This window comes from Pipistrellus hanaki, assembly GCF_964339955.1.
Source record: "Pipistrellus hanaki genome assembly, chromosome: 11".
Lineage (NCBI taxonomy): Eukaryota > Metazoa > Chordata > Mammalia > Chiroptera > Vespertilionidae > Pipistrellus > Pipistrellus hanaki.
The window spans coordinates 54,457,095-54,481,977 of record NC_140513.1 but is presented as its reverse complement, the minus strand read 5'-3'; the positions used below and the strand labels follow the sequence as shown (position 1 = coordinate 54,481,977).

The 24,883-nt window shown below is 39.7% G+C and overlaps 1 protein-coding gene across 1 annotated transcript in view; it reads right to left on the bottom strand.

Moving 5' to 3' along the window:
- Positions 1 to 24,883, bottom strand: part of ADAMTSL1 (ADAMTS like 1) — a 385,178-nt gene that overhangs the window by 164,361 nt on the left and 195,934 nt on the right. Inside the window, exons 14-15 of the mRNA XM_084898074.1 lie at positions 10,195 to 10,484; positions 3,497 to 3,626 (exon numbers count right to left, since the gene is read on the bottom strand). Coding sequence (XP_084754200.1) covers positions 3,497 to 3,626; positions 10,195 to 10,484 — 420 coding nt within the window. The remainder of the gene's footprint in view (positions 1 to 3,496; positions 3,627 to 10,194; positions 10,485 to 24,883) is intronic.

Sequence of the window (24,883 nt, the reverse complement as noted above, 5' to 3'; positions counted from 1 at the left end):
CTCATCAATGTTTCTAACTCTCTGTCCCTCTCTCTTCCTCTCTGTAAAAAATCAATAAAATATATATTTTTTAAAAAAAGAAACATTGATGAGAGAGAAACATTGACCAGCTGCCTCCTGCACATCCCTTACTGGGGATGTGCCCACAACCAAGGTACATGCCCTTGACCGGAATCGAATCCAGGACCCTTCAGTTCACAGGCCAATACTCTATCCATTGAGCCAAACCTGTTAGGACCCTATTCTTATTGTGAGGATACTTTGCCATATGTAATTGCTAACATACAGGGTTACTTATCCTAAGGCTACTTATATTTTAAATTGACATTTAAAGCCTTTAACGTAGGGAAGGGACTCTAAATAATGGCAATTAAGTACCATTTGGTAAGTGGGAGGGAAGGGATAGGCGGATTGAGAGTAGGCAGCTCTGGGATCTTCCCAGCTAGCATTAATAATAGGGTATAAACCCTACTACTTATAAAATTCCTCCTAGTCCTTTATACACATTTATTCAGTAAACACTTAATAACCCCTGGTATGTGTCAGATATTATGCTAGGCATTGTTGCAGAGAGAGGAAGAGTAAGACATAAACCTGACAGCAAGGACTTCAAAATATGGTTCTCTTCAATAGACAACTACTATTTTTTAAAGTGCCCCTCAAAATGCAGGCAGTTCGTGTGCATGCACATATACACACACGAAAGTGGGAATAGCAGGGCAGTATCTCTCATTTGAGAATACAGCCTTGCTGCTGCGAACAGCTGGATGTGAGAACATATCTGCCCGGACCTGGTGAAAGTTGGACATGTGCTTCTGTATCAGCTCTGCCATCCACATAGAGGAAGTCAGGGGAAGGGAGGTATAATCTTAGGAAGACTGCCCAGATAGGACATGGCTTGTGGCCTTGGTACACACCCTGAGATCTGATAACTCTGAGCACACACAAGAGCAAATCGGCTTCCTAACTGGAGTTCAGTAGCACTGACAATTCCCTAGGAAAGCTACTTAACCAGCGGCCTCCTCTCAGAGACATTGGCCCAGTGGCCCAGACTTGAAACGTCATTTCTGTCCATCCCATGGAAAATGCTATGGCCTTTTGAATGCATGGCCAGTAACACAGACCAAGAGCCCAAAAGACAATGTACAGAAACTTGGGGCCCAGGAGAGGACACCCTAAAGTGTGTCTGAAACACTGATCTATGCACGATAAGAATTCTGTGATTTAAAGATTTAAATTACTCCCACTGAACACAGGTGCTTGAGAACGCACCACCACACCATTATGCCCCTGCCAAACATACCTCCTCTTTCATATACATTTTACACCAACCTTTAGAGAGAGATCCCCCTCACCCCCGGATGTCACAGTGAAATCTTCCATATGAGTTACCTCCATACATTTCTCATTTTTAAAGATGAAAATCTGCTTTGGCTCTTTGATGGGATGAAGAGAGCGAGTCATACCAGCCCACTGTACATGTGTCCACATTGCTGTTTTAATAAGCATCAAACTACAGATGCTCATCTGTGTATGCTTGGCCCATGAAACCCCTGGCTATGCCCAACGAGAGAGGTCTGGCCTGTCAGTCTGACCACAGACTAGTGGGAAAAAATCAAGGTCCCTCGTGTCTCTGGGGCAAATGAAATAAAATTAAGTGGAACATAAGTCCTTGTTGAAGTCAGTATAAATTAAGCTCATCTACTTTAACCATCGTTAATACTAGGGAGGATGAAAAGGAACATCTTCTGGTCTTATTCCCTCTGCGGCCCCAGGGAGGGGCGGGTTTAGTGGCTGCAGATCCCAGACTTCCAGCTAGTTCCAGGTACTGCCTCCTGGACATTGCCTCAGCTCATCGCAGCATTTGGATGTCATTACAGCCCTGGATGTGGTTAGGGAGACATTTCTGCTTGTTTTTAAAGTGAGGGTAAATAAGCAGACAGAAGTGACAGCAATGATCAGCACAGTAAAGCAGCAGCAGTAGTCTTCACTCTACAGAAGAACCAGAAGAATGAAGAGTCAGGGGATATCTGAGCTGGAGGTGGGGCCCTCCGATCATTTGGCAGATGTGGATACAGAAAGGGCGGGCGCCTTGCCCAATACTGCACAGCTAGTAGTGACAGAGCTGGGATGGGAAGCCAGGCCTCTGGGCCTCCTAACCAAGGCCCTAGTTGGCTGTCCATGCTGAAACCACTCAGCTTCTTCCTACACGGGGGAAATACTATCAAGTAGAAGAGGTTTGTATCCCCTGCCCATGCAATTAGGTCTTCCATTCACCCAACTGGAGAGCTGCGAGGTTAGGACGGAGATGTAAAGTGAGGTCGGGCAGAAATAGAAAAGAGGTTTCCAGCAGTCCATGCACTGGGTCTAGCTCTAGTGGGGCCAGCCCTCAGCTTTGCTTCCCTGGCTACCACTCTACCGAGTGGAGTGTGGGTCTAAGCAGTGGCCGACTGATCTTCTGGTTCCTTTGGAGAATATGGCCCCCCTCACTTCTGCCTTCGAAAGGGGAAGCCAGGCTCACCATTCAGATCAATACATGGGGCGATTCTGTGACCAGCAGAAGTGTCACTGTGAGATTGCCCTGATCTGATCTGAGGAGGCCTAGGATCCGTACCCTATACATCCCAAGACAAGCAGCATCAACTTGAGTAGCAAATTATTGCTAATTCCTGAAAGCAACACATGGCTTCTTACAGGATACTGTGCAGAAAGAGAAGAGACACCATTCAGAAACAGCATTCCGCTGCATGCCTAGGATATGACCTTATCTGGTAACATTCTGCATCCCATCAGCCATCTTGAAAGTCTGGCTTTGGTTCCGTAAACATGTCCCTTTAAAACCAGACTCGTAGATGAGATGGATTAGCTCCTACAGAGATTTGCTCAAAAAAAAAAGTGTCAGGAGGCAAGTCTCTCAAGACACCATCACGTTGTGTGGACGAAGGCAGTGATTGGATTGACTGACTGAGACTCAAGTTTGGGTCATAACGAGACCCAGGCAGGGCTGAACAATAAAATGCTCTAATTGATGTTATGCATGTGAAATGACACACAGACACCCCAGAGCATGCTCTAATGAATCTACATGCTGTGTGCATGAGATTTACCGTGGGTCAATTACACCACCCAGATGCCCCATGAGCCAGCCCACGGCTGTGGTGTGAGGCCTTGGGACACAGGCTACAGGGTGGCAGAGACCACGGAGTCTGTGGTCCGTTCGCATTCCCTCTGGGAGAAAGCTGGCATGCGGCACGTGCACATAGTGGTCACGCCACAGGACCACTCCAGTGCACGGAGCCTTCTGGGCCCCGAGCACGACCACTGGGCTGGAATGCCAGAGCCCTGGTTTCAATTAAACCTAAGTGGATTTGACTCACAGTTTGAACGGACGCTAATTGCTTTTCAAAACACTGGGTAACAATAAGTCGTTCTGGCCTTGCCCACAGCCGGACGCACCCAGCTCCAGGGTATGCGGGGCAGGCCACATGCCTGTTACCTTGATGGGCAGGGCTCCAAGTTGCAGGCTTTCAGGAGCTTCGGGGGCCGGCGGCTGGTCACGCACAGGCTCTCCTCGGCAGGCTCCCGCGTCTGTTTGTTCAGGCAGCTCACCACAGCCTCCTGGACACCTGTGTACAAATCACACCGTCAGGCCGAGCGGGCGAGTGGGGGCGATGAAGTGTGGACAAGGCAGCCGGTGGGAGGGCTCTGGGATCGGAGGGACTCTCGCTGCATGTCAGAGACAGCCGTGCAGAGCCCGGGACTGCCTGCCTCATCTTGTCAAGCATCGCTCGATCTGCGAGAAAGAAAGTACACGTAGGCTCATGCCTCTGGGCATGTCCCCCGAGAGGACAGGCTGCTACCAGGATGTTGAAAGGCTTTAAAAAAAATGACACCAGGCCCTATAGCTGCCAACGCGGAGACGTGACAATTTAATGCAGACAGAGAGCATGGTGACAAAAAAAAAAAAAAAAAAAAAAAAAAAAAAAAAGGGCCCCAAGATCTTCGCATGTTACATTTTAATCAACGGGAGATTGTTGTGTTTGGAAGGGAGGCCCAGAGCCATGTTTTAATATCCAGCGATCTGTACCCTGCTGTTCTCCCGGGGCCTCGCATCCAGGGCTCCAGTTTTTGTTGGTTTCTTTTGATGCTGCTTCCTCTCCTCAGTGAGCCAGGGCAGTTCTTTAAACAGAGAAAGAGAACAAGATGCACAATGACTGCACCCATGGAAACAGTGTTCCTGGGAACACCTGCATGCCCCTGACGCAGAGCTGGTAGAACAGGAGTCTGAGCAGCGATGGGCACAGGTGACTTGGCAGGTCCAAGGTGGTGGGCAGGACCTGTCGTGGAGACTTTCACGGAGCAAGGAAGCATGGAACTGGGTAAGGTCATTATCTTCCCGGACCAGGCTTTTCATTCTGGTGCCCACAGTCATAATAATAGTTCAAATCCACTGGTTGCCCATGGTCAGCCAGGTATGAGGCTGAGAGAGTTACATGCACCATTCAGTCTTCTCAACAACTCCGTGAGGAATGCACTAGTTGGAGCCCCAGCTTCCAGCTTAGAAAACTAAAGCATGGAAGGGTCAAAAGACTTGCTAAGGGCACACAGTTGACAAACATGAAGCTGTGCCTCAGTACTGGAGCCTTAATGCTGACAGCGTTAACATTTAAAAATACTGAGAGGCTGCTCTATCTGCTGGCAATCTTCAGGAATAGCCTTGACATTTGTCTGGAATCATTTCAGCAGGGTTTAGTTTAAAGAACAGGCGAGACCAAACATTCTCGATAATAAGGTTCCAGTCGTACATAGCTATGTATATAAAGTTCTGTATATCTAAAGATACCTATCTGTAGTTAAATATTTGTATGTAGTTAAAGCAGAATGTGTGACAATCCATTGAATTAGTGTTATATATAAATACACATATCCAGGGGTGGGCAAAGTAGGTTTATAGTAGTTAGGAGTACACAAAACACTGTTTATTTTTATATTATTATTTATCAATTATTGTATTATTTATTTGTATTACAACCACAAGCCTCCTTTTGTCCAACCCTGTATTTCTTATTTTTATTTTCTGCATTGCTTTGCAATTATTACTTGATGTAGTTCAATTGGCTCATAATTTCTTAAAAGAAAAAAAAAACCACCATATTTTTATTTTTATTTATTTATTTATTTATTTTTAGAGAGAGGGGAAGCGAGAGGGTCAGAGAGAGAAATATCAGTGTGAGAGCTTAACATCAATCTGCTGACTTCTACACACCCCCTACTAGGGAGTGAGCCTGCCACCAAGGCATGTGTCCTGATCAGGAATCTAATGGGCAATGTTTTGGTGCATAGGATGACACCTAACCAACTGAGCCACACCGGCCAGGGCACTGACCATCACTTCTTAGGCCTGTTGTTTCCCTCCTCCTATCTACCCTATATTTCTCCAAGAAGATATCACCCCAATCAACAGGCTAATGCTTCCTAGGGTGATGTTATACTGGCTTAGGTCACCCAACAAGACCATCAGTCAAAAAGTGACATTTTAAAGCCAGAATCAGTATCACCTTTCTTCTTTCCCAGTAAGTCTTATACATCAAATATTAAAAAAAAAAAATCAGTCACAATATTTACTCTGCGGTCATGAATGTAAGTTTTCTTTTTTTCCCCTGAGTTTTTAATAAACTTAAAATTTTAATTTAAATAAATCATGGCTAGTTCAGAGTGGAAAATTTGGGATTTGTACGGGACATTCAAGATACTTCATCGTATTCTGCAATGCTGACTACAGGGTGTTTCTCTTGGTTCCAGCTGGGATGAGCCATTTGAAATCCATGGAATGGTGATTCAGCAACACATTTCACAAGAAATGGTTGATATCATCACTGAGCCTTCCCCCTGGAATAGTCTGGCATTATTGAGGTACTGACGACAAGGCGCTGGATGAGGTTAACAATTCCATAAAGAACCCAGAGCTGTGCTTACATTATATTAAGAAACACATTAAGAAATTAAGTTTTCAATTTATTTAAGAGATACTAAATGTTTCTCTAAAATAAAATGTACTTTGGCTTTGTTCACCTACAAATACGTTATCATTTGCCTTATTTGCAAGTATTTTAGGTGTGTGTGTGGGGGGTGGGCGTGTATAAGTAAAGTGACCTGTTTTCACTGTGTGAACTTCTTGTTTATAGAATTTAGGTCCTTCTAAGATTTCAAACAATAGATGTAATAAAGGTTAAGATTCCACAAGGACATCTGTAGTCTCCTTTCTTGGATATGTGGAACACAAATTTACATTAAACCAATAATCATAGCTCAAGATCAAAATCACCTCTTGGATGGTTAAGAGCTGGGACTAAGGAGCATTTTAGAGTTACCTGATTCTAATCTAGCGTATTCTAAAACAATGTACGTGGCCACACTATGAGTTAAAGGTCTATTGTGATAGTGGCCAGTTGCCTCGGCATTTTAAGGTGGGGCTTGGCATGGTGGGGGAAAGGAAGGACAGAGCTTTGTCATAAGAAAGGAGTATCTGGGACCAACCCTGTGGTCAACACACAATAAATTTTTGTGGCCTGATGAATAGAATGAAATGCCTAAAGGGCAGGGCATTCTAAGCATAGTGTGCAATTACGGCTAAGGGGAGGTGGAGATGGGATGCCTGGAGGGAGGAACATGGAGTGAGGGAGCTGCCTTGGACCTGGAAGTGCGGGAAGTTGGAGGAGGGAGGAAATGTGAGGACTTCATCTTCAAGTTCACAGTATCCTTGGCCCAGGGGAGTCAGGCCAGGAAGTGAGAAGTTAGCTCATCCAGTTTGTGCTCTTTCCAAACAGGCTAATATATGCCCTGAAAAGGACATTCTAAACCAACACAGAACATATGCATAATTATGCATAAACAGTAGTTTATGCATAAACAGTAGTTTATGATTTTGAGTTTTCCTTTCTTGACAGAAGCAAAAGGAGAGAGGACTCATAAGGAAAAGGGAACAGCAGGTATAAGATGTCCTCATTCTTGCTGAAGTAAATTTCCAGTTTTCCCTCAGCTAGAGTTCAATGTTGATTTTTAGCATCTAGGAGTTCAATGTCAGAAAGTTGTTCAGGTTCAAATCCTTGACCACACCTAATACTGCACATAGGGAAATTAAAATAGAACAAGGAGATGATACTGGGGCACAGGACACAGCCACAAACAGGTTAGGCTCATTGCGAATCTTCCAGAAAATGAGATTTTCATTGTTTCTCAGAATAGCTTAATTGTTACATGATATTTGATGACAGCTTGGGGAAACATAGTCACCTACTATCGCCTAAATTACTAACTAGTTCCTTCTGGTCACTACCTCTGCTAGGTGAAAGGTTACTTTTGTGTCTATCCAATTTCCTCCCTTGAGATTACAAAAACAATAAAATTAGCTCTACTGGCCTCACAGCCCACAATTGATTTAAAAAAACAAAAACACAAAACCAAAACCTGTTAATCTTGTATGTTTTTGGTTGCCTTCAGCAAGAATGATAAAAAATATATGTAACCTTGTGGGTTATATTTTGGTGAAAGATCAAAGTTGATAATACAATAAAATGTTATTGCCAAACCCTGACTTCAAAATGTACTTGTCCCATATGACAAAATAATTTTTAGTGCATATGGGCATCATATGGGCCCATATATTCCCAGCCTATTTTCACCAGTTTGGAGTTTTCAACTCGAACATTTTAGGCGTAAATATATGACCTTGGCACAGGGACATAACTATAGGTAAGTCTGCACAGTTGTTGACAGTTAAGAACTAAGGCATTTCATTAACTTTGCTGCCTTGGACAGAAAGGATGTACAATTTATGTTACACAAAGTCGCTCAGGTTCCTACAGGCAAAGATCAATGGCACATCAAACATCCAAATCTTATTTCTAACTCAATATCTCCTGAAAACGTTTTACATGAAAAACATTCCATATACTCGCTCCACTTTGAATTTTATGCCCTTGGTTGATCCGCAAAATAGACTCTTAAACATAAAGGTATCTGCTTATTTATATATTCCATTACTGCATCTATTTTTTCCATCTGTTCAAGTTCCAGGCATGACTTGTAACTGAGAGCCATCACTGAGAGACCATAAGTAATTTTTTTTCAAAGCACAGTTGATTTAGACTAGAGATAATGATCCTTCAATTCAGGTGATTATGGAAATTGGGGATAAACACACACCTTCTGAACTCTTGAGTCATTCCTTATATTGGAAAGAAGCCACCATAGCCATTGGCGGTGGCCTTTCCACGTGACCCCCTAGCTCCTGCCTAGGCTAAGAGATCATCAGCTTATTTAACACTTCTCTCTCGTTAGGGACGTAAAGATGTACGCAGTGTGAGGGAAGAACACCGTAAGAACATAGATTAGTTGAGTTCCAAGAAACTCTTCCAGAATCAGATGGAAAAACTTAGGTTGTAAAAGAAGAGGGCACTCCATTAAACCGCTTAAGAATTTCACGGTTTCAAATTGGAAGGCTTAGAAGCAAACAAAAATCTCAAGGTCAAAGCTATTAAACGCTTATTAAAAAATTGTGTTGGAGAAAATTGATTCTTTGGTAGTACTTGTTTCACTATGCATTCCTTTTCAGCTCTATGGGAACAATTTGGGCACATTTGAACAATTTGGGCACATTTATCCTTACATTCTCAATGATGACCAAAGGTGCCTTGTTTTTTCAATCTTCACCTGAGGAGGGAGGATATTTTTCCCATTGATTTTTATAGAGTGAAAGAAAGAGGGTAGGGCGGGGAGAAAATGAGAGAGAGAGAGAGAGAGAGAGAGAGAGAGAGAGAGAGAGAGAGAGAGAGAGAGAGAGAAAGGGAGAGAGAGAGAGAGAGAGAGAGACCAGAGAATGAACCTGCAACCCAGGTACATGCCCTTGACCAGGAATCAAGCCCTCGAACCTCCTGTTCTCAGGCCAACACTCTAACCACTGAGCAATGCAGGCCAGGACAAAACATGCCTTTTAAAAAGTTTTCAAAATGTCATGGTTTCCAATGCAGTTGGGGGGGGGGGGGGAATAATCTTAATATATATATATATATATTCACACCACTTAAGAAACTTTGCTGGCAATGCAGAACCTTAACATGCCACCAGGGGTTCTGATAGCCAGAGAGGATTTGGCAGGAGATCAGCCAGTTTCCTCATCTATCAAAATCCCATTTGGGAGTAGGCATGGCCGGCAGTAGCAATAGGAATGTAATGTATTGTCTATAATAGTAAGAAAGACTATAATCTAGACGAATTACAATAGCTATTGATTTAAATGCCTTCCTCTCCCACCACAATCCCATTCAGATTTCACCTGAAATAAAGAATCCTCGAGTCTATTTGAACACCTTGAAATACACCTAGGAACCAGGTCAATATACATGGGCCATTTAACACTAGTTCAATCATATTCATAATGAGGAAGCTTTAGGAATTCTCTAGGTGCTTAAAGAAGTGTGGCATGATGCACTCCAGACAGAGACATAAATAAATGGCAAGCCTCGTCCCAGCTGTCATGCACTAGGCTGTGTGATCTTGCCCAAGTCACTCAGCTTCTTTATATCTTCATTGTCTCATCTGTAAAATGGCGGTGGGATCAGACTTCCATCTTTAAACTTCCCTCCAGTTACAGGTAACCACCGTGTTAATTGCCCTTTATTACACCTTTTCCCTTTGGAAACAGATATTACTTTGGAAAATCCGCTGAATAAATCAGAGGGACTACAAGTTATTCTCGGGAATTGCAGGCTGTTTTGTGGTCTTGGGTTCTGGTTCAACCCATGTGCCCTAAGGCAAGGGCCTAGATAAATAAAACTGAAAGTTGGGGGCGTTGCTGGGTCCGTGTCCACTGTGTTTCTCAGGCGGATCCACCAGGATATTGTGCAAAAACATCAGAATGACAATGGAAAGTAAGAGAATAAGTTGTGTTGGCCACTCCCAGCTGACAATCTCAGAGTTCCCAGCTGACAATCTCAGAGCTCCTCCAGCCCAGGAGAGACACATCTGGGTTTCATTCAGTTCGCTTTCTGTTTAGAAGGGCTCCCTCCCCTCCTCCCCCTGCTTATCATTCCTGGACCGGAGGCAGTCACGTGACACAGTTGCACACAGGGAGAGAGGGCACACATAAAGGACAAGAAGAGGGTGGGGATCTGAGCCAGGATCCCCCCTTCTTACCTCCTCCGCAGGACTCGGAGCACTTGGTGAAGCCCTCATACTCCCAGTCATACAGCTCATCGAAGTCCTGTAGGCCACCGGTCTCCCCCGGGTGGGGCTCAGGCAGCTCCCCGTTGCAGGGTCCCGCATAGCAGGCTCGCTGGGAGGCCGGCTTGGGGCCTTCGCATTCGTCCACAGGCAGGTCGGCCACGGACTGGGAGAAAGACAGGAGCACCTGGCACTTGACTATTCGCACCTGGGTCCCCACACCGCAGGTCACCGTGCAGGCCGACCAGGCTTCTGGGATGAACCTGCAGTTGGCAAGCAAACAAGAGGACAGGGTGAGAAGCCCCAGGCAGCAGAGCCTGGGCACCGGGAGGGGCCGCGTCCCACCTGCCGCCATGGCCCAGTGCCCTCTCAGGATGTGCTCAGGGCCCTGCCACCCTGTCCTCTGACGGGCGCTTCCGTTTAGTTCATCAGCTCACTTGCCACTGTTTCTGGATTGGTCTCTTCCAGTGTCATATGAACTCCCAGCTGGAAGACATTCCAGCCGCAGACCACCTGCTTTCTGCCTGCCTTGCACCCACAGGGGCAGCGATTCCGAACAGGGAGGGAATTGATGGTTTCTTCTCTCTGGCTCTAAATCCCAGCACTTGTGCCTGCTGCAGGATGCTGGCTATTCTTACAGCAGGCTAATTCTGATACTAAAAACTCTAACAAAGGAAGCCCGTGGAGATATTTAAGGAAGTATTTCTCTAAGTCTGGATCTCATATTCTTTAATTTTCTTTGCTTTTCTGCACCAATGTGCTTCCCAAGATTTATTTATATGCAGAAAAAGTTTTTTGTTTTCTTTTCGTATTTTGTAAGTTTCCAAGAATGGAGCCGTCTTGCTACTCACACATTCTTTGAATTAGTCTGGACTGCAGTTCTTTTTATATCACAGAGAAAAATCTGTGCTACAAATTTAAGTCCACAGGCATGTGACAGTAAAGAGGCTGTGCTTTGCTACAAGAGTGTCCTGTACCCCCCAGCTCCTGAGAGAGAAGCCACAATAGCCAGAACCTGATTTATCTCCGAGTTTCTCTAGAATGTAGAACAAGATCCACATTTTTAAAAGTTTTTCCCCCCTCCCACTAATCAACAATGGCTATGCCTGCCATGACCTTGAGAGGGGCCTAGGGAAAAAAGCCCAGAGGGAACTGCTAACATTTTCAAAAACTTAGTAAAATAATCTGGAGCAAGAACTTCGGAATAAACATTTTTTTATTTTTCCACAATCCTTCTGCTTTCTCACAGGGAGTTGTGCTGAGGAGGCATGCAAATCTGGCTCCTTAACCTTGACTTTGGCAGAAAAGGAAAGAACTGATAAGAAGGTTCTAGGAGTGCAAATGGTTCATATCTAGTTTAAGGGAAATTGAAATTCTCACAGTAAAACAATCCAAGTTTTCTAACGGGAAGGAACACAACAAGGATGCGTCCTGGGCCTGAGCCTGGGCTGTGCACGGAGTAGGGGGACCTGGCATGGTGTCTCAGGCCTGGAAGGAGTCCCTTTAGAAAGGGACATTTGTTATCCTTAAGGAGTCACCCCCGTCGGAGAGATTGAAAGTCACATGCAACCTTGTCAGGAAGGTGGATGAGGGAGGAAGGGCCACCCAGAATTATTCCCAAGAAATTCTCCTCTCAATGTTACCTCCCTCCCTCTCTTGTTTTCGAATTCTTGAGTTCATCTTCTGACACCTAGAGAAGCTGGGGGAAAAACAGTGTCCTAAAAGATTAAAAAGTCTCTCGGTCTTTAAACAATGCTACCTATGGAGACTCTTTAGAAAAATAAAACTATAATCTGAACTCAAAATAATCTTAACCATCTTCTTTCACGCTCCTATACATCTGCCTGGCTCCTGACTCAAGCATCACGGCAAATACACAGACACTGAATATTGCACTCCAGGTGCAGCCATGACGGAAAATGCAAAACTAATGCAAGATGCTAAACAATTTCATATACAGGGAAAAACCCCAAAAGCAAATGGTAAGTCTGCCAACTGGAGCATAATGTAATGAATAATGCTTGTTTAATAATGTGGTGCTGAATTTTGTTTTCAAATGCGAAAAGATGAAAAGCTCCCAAGAAGAATGGCACCCTATTAGCTTTCCCTATGCAATGAGGATTACTGTGCTGTCACCTGTCACAGCCCTCTGCAGTGACCGTTGTGAAAAGATAAGATCAGCTAGCTTTTTCTGGAAAGGGCCAGATAAAAAATATTTTAGATTTTGTGGCCATGTTTGTAGGTCTTTATTGTCGCAACTACTCAACACTGCCAACATAGTATGAAAGCAGCCCTAGACAACATGCAAACAGATTGGTTCAGCTGTGTCCCAATAAAACTTTATAAAAACTGGGGGTCAGGTGGACAGGGTAGTGAAAGGGTCTGAATTTGGCCTGTGGGCTGTAGTTTTCTAACTCCTGCTGCAGAACATTTAGTGAAGATGCCAAACACACTGAGACTCGCAAATAATCTCCAAAGTTATTTTAGGCCTTACTTTCTATTTCCCCCCACATATATAAAACTTATAAGAATGACAAGTAGCTAAATTGATGTATGTTTTATCTTCCAAAGTGAGTCCCAGATGAATTCTGGAAATATAAATGATGAGCAAATTAAACACTCAACTCTCCTTGCCTATAATGTGGATCACTCTGCATTTGGTCTCTTTCCAGGACCAAGAAGATACACACCAAAAGGCCACCGAGTAGAAAGGGCATTGCTACTGATGCCCCATGAACTCTATGAAATAGCGGAAACATTTATTTTAAAGCAGCAACCAAATGAAAAATGAAAATAAGTATGCATGTATGCGTGTGCGTATTTTTCACTATCTGGACATTTAGGGTTAATAGCAAAACCAATAAACATCTATTTTATATCTCCCAAGTGAGAGTCTTATCAAATATCAAATAGCCTTACTGGCTTATCTCCCAACCCACTATCCTGAGGTCTTCATCAAGTTCACACCAATTAAAAACAATTTGGCTTTTAAGTAGTGCTGTCTTCTAGCAGTCATCTTAATTTCTCTAATGCATACACTGTATGATATAATATATCCTCTCTTGTTGAAGGCAGAAGATTATATTTCAAAAGAAAAATACATAATAGTGCAAATGGCCAAATGAATAATAACTTTTTCATACGAACCTTTCCCCCACACCCCTAGATTTCTCAACTCTGCATTTACTATCTTGAGCTTTCTGGCCACAAGTGGGAGGAAGCAAGGTCAGTGAGAGGGCAGGCAAGTGAGCTAAGAGGTTTAAATGTCATGTGTGGCTGACTCAATTAGAATAGTACTTGTTGAGTTAGAACCTTTAAAGTGGGATCTTTAGAACGGAGTCAATAGGCATTTAAAAAGTCATTTTGATGTACAAATGTACAACGAAAAAGTTCTTATTATTGAAGTTTAATTTGGGTAATTAAAAAACTCTTTTTGTTTGCAGCACTATGGTGGGATGAATAAAAAATGGCTGGGTAAGTTTCTTAAAAGATAGGCTTTAAGTTCGGGAAGGACTGATATGATTTCACATTTAATATTGCCATCTCCAGAAAATTAAAAAGAATTCCAACAAATATATGATTTATGCTTCTGTCTAGTCTTCCACTGATTTCCAAGCTTAATTGTTCATTTTATTAACAAAAAGCTTAGTCTTTTATTATAGTTATTACCATAGTCCTTTTCATGGAATAAAAAACAGTGATAATGAAACTCACTTGTAAAATCCCAAAGTGGTTTAGTTTATTAGTAGCTATTATGGAGTCAGAGCATGGACTAAAATGATAAAAGAAAAATTGCTTTATTAATTCAGTTAAACAGAACCAATTCATTTTTAGTTAATTAGTCAAATGTCACTGCAAATCTTAGCCAGAGGTAGGCTCTGAATTTGATACACTATTATATAGTCTGTGGTGAAGATATTTAACTGCTTTTCTCCTCTTACTTTCCTTTTGCTTCTCTCCTTCCTTCTCACTTATATTTTTGTTTAAAAAAATAATTGGGACTATTCAAAACAAGAGTAGCTTTAAAGTATACATTTTGATGCCGTGACCAGCTTGCTTTGTGCTCTGGTTTCAAAATGCAAATTGAAACTTGCAGGAAATCACATTAGGAATACTTAATTTTGGTTTACTTTTCAATCTTATTACATTTAGGTTTTAAGGGGTTGTGGATTTTGTTGCCCTCTCTCTGTTGGCAAATGTTTGAGTATAAAAGTGGTGGCAACATATCAGAGTGAGGAGAAAGGAGGGAATAAACTGTAGTTAAAAATTATAAGACTACTATTTGAAACAAGTCATTAAAGTTGCAGGATACAAGATCAATATATAAAAATCTGTTGTGTTTTTATATAATAGCAAAGAAATATAAGAAAAAGCAAAGAAAGAAACAATCCCATTTACAATATAACAAAAAGGATAAAATGCTTAGGAATAAACTTAACAAATGAAGTGAAGGACCTATACTCTGAAAACTATAAGAAATTGGAGAAAACACAAAGAAATGAAAAGACATCCTGTGTTTATGGATTGGAATAATTGACACTTTTAAAATGTCCATATTATTATACCTAAAGCAACCTACAGATTCAATGCAATCCCTGTTAAAATCTAATGGCCTTTGTCACAGAAACAGAAGAAAAGATCCTCAAATTTGTATGGAACCACAAAAGACCCCAGATAGTCAAAGCAATCTTGGGAAAAAAGAATAAAACCGAAGTATCACACTCCCTGACTTCAAACTATACTACATGGTGACAATAATCAAAGACATGTGGTATTGGCAGTAAAATAGACACATAGACCATTGGAACTGGAACTGAGATCCTAGAAATAAATCTATGTGTATGAGGGCAACTATTTTTCGACAAAGGAGCCAAAAACATATATCATGGAGAAAGGGAAGTCCCTTCAATAAATGCTGTTGGGAACACTGCAAAGCCACATGTGAAAGAATGAAATTAGATGGCTATCTGACACCATACACAGAATTACTCAAAACGGATTAAAGACTTGAATATAAGACCTGAAACAATAAAATACATAGGCAGTAAACTTATGGACCTTTGTTTCTGACAGGTTTTTGTGAACTTCATCTCAAAGGAAAGTAAAATAAAGAATGAATAGGACTACATCAAACAAAAAAGTTTCTGTTCAGCAGAAGAAACCAATAACAAAACAAAACATCAACCAACTGAATGGGAGAAGATATTTACAAATGATACCTCTGATGAGGGTTAATATAACAAAATATATAACCAACTGATACAGCTCAGTAACAAAAAAACATATAATCTGATTAAGAAATGAGCAGAGGATTTGAGTAGAAACTTTTCTAAGGAAGACAGAAGATGGCCAACAAATATATGAAAAGATGCTTAATGTCACTTGTTATAAGGAAAATGCAAATAAAAATGACAATGAGATATCACCTCACACTTGATAGAATGGCTATTATCAATTATACAAGAAGTAAGTGCTGGAGAGGATGTGGAGAAAAGGGAACTCATGCACACTGCTGGTGGGAATGTTAATTGGTATAGTCACTATGGAAAACAGTATGGATATTCCATACAAAAAATTAAGAATATAGGTACAATATTCCATACAAAAAATTAAGAATATAGGTACAAGGATCCATCAATCCCTCTTCTGGGTATCTGACTGAAAAATTTTGAAATATTAAAAAAAATTATATATATGATATATATATATCTATCCCTATGTTCACTGCAGCATTATTTATAATAGCCAAGACATATAAACAACCTAATTGTTCTTTGATGAATGACTGGATAAAGATGTGATGTGCATATAATGCAATATTACTCAGCCATAAAAAAAAGAAACTACTGCCATTTGCCACAACATGGATGGGTATTGAGAGTATCACACCAAATGAAATAAGTCAGACAGAAAAGGACAAGAATTGTACAATATGATTTCACTCATGTGAGATATAAAACAAAAATCAGCAAACGAACAAGCAAAACAAACTCATGACACAGACAACAGTTGGTGGTCACTAGAGGGGAAAGGGAGTGTGTGTGAGGAGGACAAAGAGGATAAAGGGAGTCAGATATATAGTTATAGAAGGAGACTAGATTCCGGGTGGTGAGCACACAATGAAGTATACAGGTTGATATATTGTATGATAATGCTTTACAACTGAAATGTATATGTCATTAACCAATGTTACCTCAATAGATTTAATAAGAAAATAAAGAAAAATCACTTTAAAATGGACCCAAAAGATTACCAGATATCTTTTTAAGTGGATCTTTCCTAGTTTTTTTTTCTTCCAATCATTTGTTGACTGTGAGTTACTTTATCACTCTACAAATTGCAAAAGACTGATTTTCCCATAGAAATGCAGATTATGTCTAGTGAAATGCAATTGATTGTTGCTCTGTGGATTGACCCATTTTGTGCCTATTTGTAAATTTATTTCTGTAATCTTATTTGCCTATATGTACATGGTTCTTTACATTTCCTTTGAATTGGTTATAACATTAATGAGGTAAAGGAAATCTTCAACAGATGTTTATTTTATATCTGCATGAGAATGATGTTTTTTTCCCCCCTCTTTATAAAATTTTATCATTTATCTAGTGGCCACGGAGGTATTTGGAAGATAGCATAATGGAAAAGTAAAATATTATGTAAGTAACTGCACCTCACATTAAGCAGGAAGTCTTTTTATATAAATATGTTATTTGGGCACAAAAAAAATCATACTTTTTGGTAATGATGTTATTCCATATTGCCTTCTCTTATTTTTAATTTGATTTTCCTTTCTTTATTCTTTTTCTTTAGTTTTGAAAAGTTGGTTCTCTGATTCTGAGACATCCTTGAGATATTAATGAGTAAAGTCTTTAGGAAAAGGGGCAGTTACTTAAAATCAAGTTGGACCTTTGGCCTATGGAATGCAGAGCATTTGGAGACAGGAGAAAGAAATCTGCTGCCGTGTGGGAAAGAAACTTAGAAAAGGGCAAAGGAAACATCTCCCATCTGTATCAGTTTTATAGGAGATCAAAATCCTGAATAGCTAAAACATTTTAGTTATTTAATGTCTCTCAATGAAATTAAAAGGGAAGATTTAAAAATCTCTCTAAAATAAGAAAACAAACAAAAACCTTTGGAATGCTACAAATGGAAAGCAACTCTTTAATTGAATCCCTTGAGAAATTTTAGAACTGTAAAACCTATCATACCAAGCCGACCTTAAAATGATTAAAAATATGACAAAAACATTCAAGTTTCCAGAGAACATTGATCCAAAATATGCCTCCACAACATCTAAATCATTCCAAATAAATGAGAATCTCACTTATTATGGAAGATCTTCAGTGAAAGATACTTGATTTAATGCAGAATTATGAACATATTTCCCAACTGCTGTTGTTAGCTTACAACTCTCTGGAGCTGCAAACAATTCATGTTAGTTAGTTAACGCATTGAAGTCTTCAAGAAAAAAAAATATTCAGAGATATCCAGGACACCATGGCACCAGATATCTGATAATACCACTTTTTTTTTCATAGGTTTCTCAAACCCTTAAGTATCATGCTGGTTTATGCGAGTCTTCAGCACTGTTGAGAGCCCTTGGTTATTAATCTAACCACGAACAGAATGATCCTCGAAGTTAGAGTAGCAAAACAAACGACAATTTTGATGTAGCCACCAACATAACTATTTGATAAAAAAAAAACAAAAACAAAAACTTAGTTGACTGCCCTGTATAATGCCACTAACCAGTAACAAATGAATGAATGAATGAATGAATAAATAAATAAATGAGAAGGAAGGACACAATTCCAAAACCCACTAGGGCAGCATTGGAAGAGCTATATTTAAGTGGCATTTTCAAGAAGCAGACTTCATTTTCTCAATGTAGAGATGCCCTTTTGTGTCCTTTGAGGGGGAGCTCACCTCTGCAAGAATGCCTCAGTGGTTTTATGAAGAATGTTCAGTGCTAGAAATAAGGGAGGAAAAGCAGACTGCCTTAAAGACCACATTTTCCTTTCAAAGAGATATTATCCCTGCAGGAAATGCTGCGGGGGATCAGTGATCTCTCAAAGTTCTAATGAGTCAGACTCTTTTAAGGGCCAGCACTTCATATTTGAGTCTCTGTTAAACTCATCTTTCAGTTCCGACCTAGCTCCAGGTAAGATATTAGTAGGAAACTTTCTAAAGCAGTTGGCCATCAGAAGGTTGTTATATTTTACCAGTAAGAGAAAAGGTGACAGAATAGCTGATAATCAGTTTCTAAGAGTAGTGGCCCCACATTGTCTGTTATCCCCAACAAATCCAGTCCTCACCTACTGTGTTCCCAGTGGTATCCAACACCACGGACCTGACCTTTCCTCTTGAATTATTTCCCTCTCTTGATTTACATGACACCAAACTTGCTTGGTTTTCTTTTCTGGTCATTTCCTTACCAGCCTCCCTTTCTAGATCTTTCTCCCATCCTCAAACTCTAAATATTTCAGTGCCCAGAGCACAATTTGGTATAGTCTTTTGATGTGTTCATCAATGATTCTTGGCTTCAAATACCATCAATGTGAGTGTAACATTTAAGAAAAAATCCTCACTCAGGTTATGTTTATAGATCTGAGAGAAAGAAACATCAGTCAGATGCCTGCCATATGTGACTTGATGGGGAATGAAACCCTCAAACTTGTGGCGTAGGGGATTATGCTCTAACCAACACAGCCATCCAACCAAGGCAGGGTAACTTTCTAAGTATAGTCAGCCTTTAGTTTCCAATGGTTCTGTATCCATGGATTCAACCAAGGATAGATAGAAAATATTTGGAAAAAAAAGTTAAGTTTTACTGACATGTATTATGTAGTTAGGCCTACAATGGTTATGTCTGTACTAAACATGTACAGACTTTTTCTTATCATTGTTCCCTAACTAATACAGTATAACAACTATTTACATTGTATTTATATTGTATTAGTATTATAAGTAACCTGGAGATTATTTAGAGGATACAGAAGGATATCTGTAGCTTAGACACAAATACTATGCCATTTTATATAAGGAACTTGAGCATCCACAGATTTTGGTATCTGTGAGGGGCCCTAGAACTAACCAATCCTTCATGGATGCTGAGGGGCAACTGTGTTTAATATCTAGTCTAGACCTTTTGTCTGAGCTTTATACCCAAACATTCTTTTTGTTGTTATTGTTGTGTGCTTTTTGTTCTTGTTAAGATTGAGCTAGGAAGCTCTTTTACTCTTGGAAAAGAGTAAACACTAATCTAATGTAATTTTCTATTTATCAAAAACTTACATAGGGCTTCTTATGTGCCAGGTACTATTTTAAGTGCTTTATAAATAAAAGTTGTTAAATCTTTACAACCTGATAAGAACTATTTTTATCTCCAGTTCATCTATAAATGAGGAAAGTGAAGTATAAATCAGTCACGCAGCTAGTACGGTTTCATGCCCTTAACCACTACACATGGTTCTCTCTCTTGCCTATCATTCTTAATTTGATATTTCAAAGGTTTCTCCAACTTAAAATATCCAAAATTGAACTCTTGATTTCCCTCCTCAGTATTGTATTCCAGCACATGACTCTACTGGCCATCCAATTTCTCAAGTAAAAAAATTAGAAGTTATTCTTGACCCCTCATTTTCCCTGACTGCTCACTTCTAAATAATTCCTAAATTCTATAAATTCTCTCTCAAAAATGTATCAGAGGTTCATTTACTTTGCTCCATCTTCACTACCACCACACCGATTAAAAAAAAAGAAAGCAACAATAAAAGTTAATGTTTACTGATGTGTTTTAAGCACTTCCTATATATTATACCATTATTAGGAGTACTGTCAGAAACATCCTGAAATGGGCAAAAGAGATGATTAATTGCCCTTTACACTGGAGGGCTGGCATTGCCTGGCAGACTCTCAGGCTTGTCTAGACCCATGGAAGTGTAAGTCTTTGCCTTTGGCTAGTCTATTTTGCAGCTCCATAGAGAAAGAAGTTTCCTTGCAGTGGGATGGTGATGATACAAATGTTCCTTGTCAATAGTGATGGAAATGTTTTTCTGTGCATGCCAGTGGATATGATTTTGTCTGGTGGAAAATATACACTTTTCTAAATACAATTCTCCTTTGAGCTAGTTTTAACATCTTACTGGTTCCCTCAATAATTCATGAGTTAAATAAAAATTATAACCTGTGTTTATTTTATATTTCTGAGTCATAATTTTACCTTTTTGAAAATTACATTTTAACATTATTACTTTCCTCCCAATTTCTAGGTGATAAAATTGGGATATAAAGATTTCCAAGGTCACACTGGCAGAATCAGACTCTAACTGTGGTGACTCTGCATTTGAACTCCTCACCACCTCACCGTCCCGGCTCTCAGGGTGCCACATGAGCTGTGATCCTTGAAGCTCATCTCTCTCTAGACTACTACAACAGCTGCCCATTTTTGTTCTTCCTGTTAGCCCTTGTCCATCCATTCTTCATGCTGAACCAGGGGAGTCTTAAAATGTGAAGCTTTTCATTGTTTCCTACTATAGCCAGAAAAAAAAGCCAAACTTCTTCCCAAAGTTACATTATGCCACTCTCCATCTACGTCTCCCACTATTCTCACTCTAATTACTAACCTCCAACCACTTTAGTCTTCCTTCATGTCATTCTCCCCTGACTCAAGATTTTGTCAGGTGTAGGTCCATCTCCTCCCTGCTCGCAGTTTGGAATAATTCTTACTTGTTCTTCAGGTCTTAGCTGACATGCTCCTTCTCAAAAAAGACTTCCCTGACCTTGACACCTCTTGAGATCTTTGTCAGACTCGCTTAAAACACCTTTTAATTTTCTCATAGCTGTAATCAGCCTTTAGGATCACATATGAATATTTCTGTAAGAACTGTCTCCCTCATTGGACAAACATTCTATGAAGGTAGAATTTCACATAATACACAATAAATACTTTTAAAAAATCCTTACTTGAGAGTATTTTTATTACTTATTTTTTAGAGAGAGGAAGGGTGGGTAGAAGAGAGAGAGAGAGAGAAAGAGAGGGAGATATGAAAGAGAAACATCAATCGGTTGCCACCTGGTTTGGGGATCAAACCCACAAACTTTTGGTGTGCACGATGATGCTCCAACCAACTAAGCTACCCGGCCAAAGCAATAAATGCTTTTTTTTTGAAAAGGATAAATAGTAGGGCAAGAGTTGGTGACACGAGTGGCTGGTATTGGGCTTCTTGTTGGGCTTGAAGACTGAAAGCATGCTTAGCTAAGGAGGCAATAGCCTGGAAACTCAAAGAAATTAAACCATGCCTCTCAGTTCCAGGTATTGACATGAAAAAAACAAACTTTTTCCTGTTGTAGGAGTTTCTTTTGATGCCAGAATTAAGTCACTGCAGTGGGCACCATTCCTTTTATATTTCTTATATCGTGATGGGGTGTTGGGTTAATCTGTAGCTTGGTGAAAGTATAAATTCTGTGCCTATCACACTTAAATTTAATATTCATAAAAATGGTATTTTATAAAAGAAAATGATTTTTGGACAACTTTGAGCCAGAGGCTGTTTCCTGTAATTTATACGTGACTATTCTAACGTTGCCTTATCAGGCCAGCAGTGACTAGGCAGTGAAGGCTAGGGAGAGTTTGGAGTTGTTTCCAGGTTAGAGACGCCCGAGGAGAGCTATTTTTCTGTCTACTCCTTAAAACTGCACATCACAGAGTTTTGGGAGAAAGTGAAGATAGATCACTAATAGTATGTAGCAGATGGAAATGGAGCCAAATTACTCTCTTCACAAATAAAGAATGCGTAGCCATAGCCCATGGACTAAAATGCCGTTATAGCTTACAATACTATTAGTACATTTGCAGCCTTCAGCTTAATACCAGAAAGTAATCTTTTTAAAATTAAAAATGTTTTCAATTATGGTTTACATTCACTAATAATTTGTATTAGCTTTAGATATATAGCATAGTAGTTAAACAATCATATACTCTACTAAATCTTCCCCTGATATTTCATACCTAACTTGCACCATATATAGTTATCACATACTAGAGGCCCAGTGCACGAATTTGTGCACTGGTGGGTTCCCTCGGCCTGGCCAGCGATTGGGGTCAATTGGGGCCTTCTCGCCCAGTCCCAATCAGGCTGATGGGGGCTGGTCAGCTGGGGGGAGAAACTGCAGGAGATTGGCTGTTAGAACACACTGACCACCCAGCTGGCCAGGGGGAGAGACTGGCTGTGGGAGCACATTGACCACTAGGGGGCAGCTCCTGCTGCCCCCTAGTGGTCAATTAAGCGTCTAGTCCCTGGTGGACAATGTGCATCATAGCAACTGGTAGTAATGGTTGATTGGGCTTTTATATATATAGATTACAATATTATTGACTATATTTTCTATGCTGTATTTTATATCCCGTAACTATATTGTAACTATAATCTGTACTTCTCAATCTCTTCACCATTTTCACCCAGTCTCCCAGCATCCACTTTCTTTGGCAACCATCAGTCTGTTCCTTGTATCTATGAGTCTGTTTCTGTTTTGTTTATTTATATCGTTTTTTAGATTCCACATATAAGTGAAATCGTATGATATTTGTCTTTCTCTGCCTGACTTATTTTATTTAGCATAATACTCTCTAGATCCATCCATGCTATTGCAAATAGTAAAATTTCCTTCTTTTTTATGGCTGAGTAATATTCCATTGTATATATGTACCACTACTTTTTTTTTTTTTTTTAATCCACTTGTTTTGCTTTTACAGCTTAGCTATTGTAAATAATGCTGCAATGAGCAGAGGGGTGCATTTATTCTTTCAAATTAGTGTTTTGGGTTTCTTTAGATATATTCCAAGCAGTGAAATCACTGGGTCATAAGGCAGTTCCATTTTTAAATTTTTGAGGAAACTCACCATTTTCCATAGTGATTGTACCAATCAGCATTCCCACCAACAGTTGCATGAGTGTACCCTTTAATCCACATCCTTGCCAGAACTTGTTTGTTGATTTACTGATGGTAGTCATCTGATAGGTGTGAGGTTATATCTCATTATGGTTTTAATTTGCATTTCTCTGATGATAGTGACATTGAGCATCTTTTCAATGTCTATTGACCATTTGAATGCCCTCTTTAGAGAAGTGTCTATTCAGACCCTTTGCCCATTTTTAAAATTAGATTATTTTATGGTGTTGAGTTGTATGAGTTCTTTAAAAATTTTTTGATATAACCCCTTTTGAGATCTATCATTGGTGAATATGTTTTCCCATTCAGTGAAATGTCTTTTCATTTTGTTGATTTCCTTTGTTATGTAAAAACTTTTTGGTTTGATGTAGTCCCATTTGTTCTTTTTTAAAACATTTTTTTTTTATTTTATTTATTTTTTTTTTTACTGATTTCAGAGAGGAAGGGAGAAGGATAGAGAGATAGAAACATCAATGATTTATTGATCAGCTGCCTTCTGTGTGCTCCACACTGGGGATCGAGCCACGACCCGGGCATGTGTCCTGAATGGGAATCAAACTGTGACATCCTGGTTCATAGCTTGATGCTCAACCACTGAGCAATGCCAGCTGGGCTCATTTGTTCTTATCTTATTTTGTTTCCCTTGCCCAAAGATATATATCAGAAAAAAATTTTGCTGCAAGAAATGTCTGAAATTTTATTGCCCATCTTTTCTTGTAGGGTTTTAATGGTATTTAGTCTTACATTTAAGTATTTAATTTATTTTGAGTTTATTCTTGTATATGTTGTAAGAAGGTGGTCTAATTTCTTTTCTTTTCTTTTTTTTTTTCATATATCTGTTCAATTTTCCCAACACCATTGGGAATAGACTGTTTTAACCCATTGTATGTTCTTACCTCCAAAGTCAAATATTAATTGACTATATGGGTGTGGGTTTATGTCTGGACTCTCTATTCTGTTTCATTGACTATATGTCAGTTTTTATAGCAGTACCATGCTATTTTGATTACTATGGCCTTGTAGTATAGTTTGATACCAGGTAAAAATAATCCCTCCAACTTTGTTCTTCTTTCTCAAGATTGCTATGGCTAATTTAAGGTTTTTCTTTGTGGATTATTTGATCTTGTTCAGTGAAATATGCCATTGGTATTTTGATAGGAATTGTGTTGTAAATGTAGATTGCTTTGGGTAGTATAAAATTATGATGTTAATTCCTTCTATCCATGAGCATGGGATATGCTTCCATTTATTTGTATCTTTTTAAAATTCTTTCTTCGGTGTCTTAGAATTTTCTGAGTACAGGTTTTTAACCTCTTTGTTAAGTTTATTCCTAAGGTTTTTTTATTTTGGTTTTTTTTTTTTCCAATTGATTGTGTTTTAGTTTTCCTATCTGATAGTTCATTATTGGCATATAGAAATGCAACCAAATTCTGGATATTTATCGTATATTCTGCTACTTTATTGAATTCATTGTCTAGTTCTAATCATTTTTGGTGGAAACTTTAAGGTTCCCTATTTGCAGTACTATGTCATCTGCAAATAATGACTGTTTTACTTCTTCATTTCTTATTTGGATGCCTTTTATTTCTTCTTCTTATGTGATTGCCGTGGTGAGCTTCCAGCACTATGTTTCTGATCTTAAGGGAAATACTTTGTTTGTCCTCATTGAGTATATTAGTTGTGGATTGTCATATAAAACCATTATTATGTT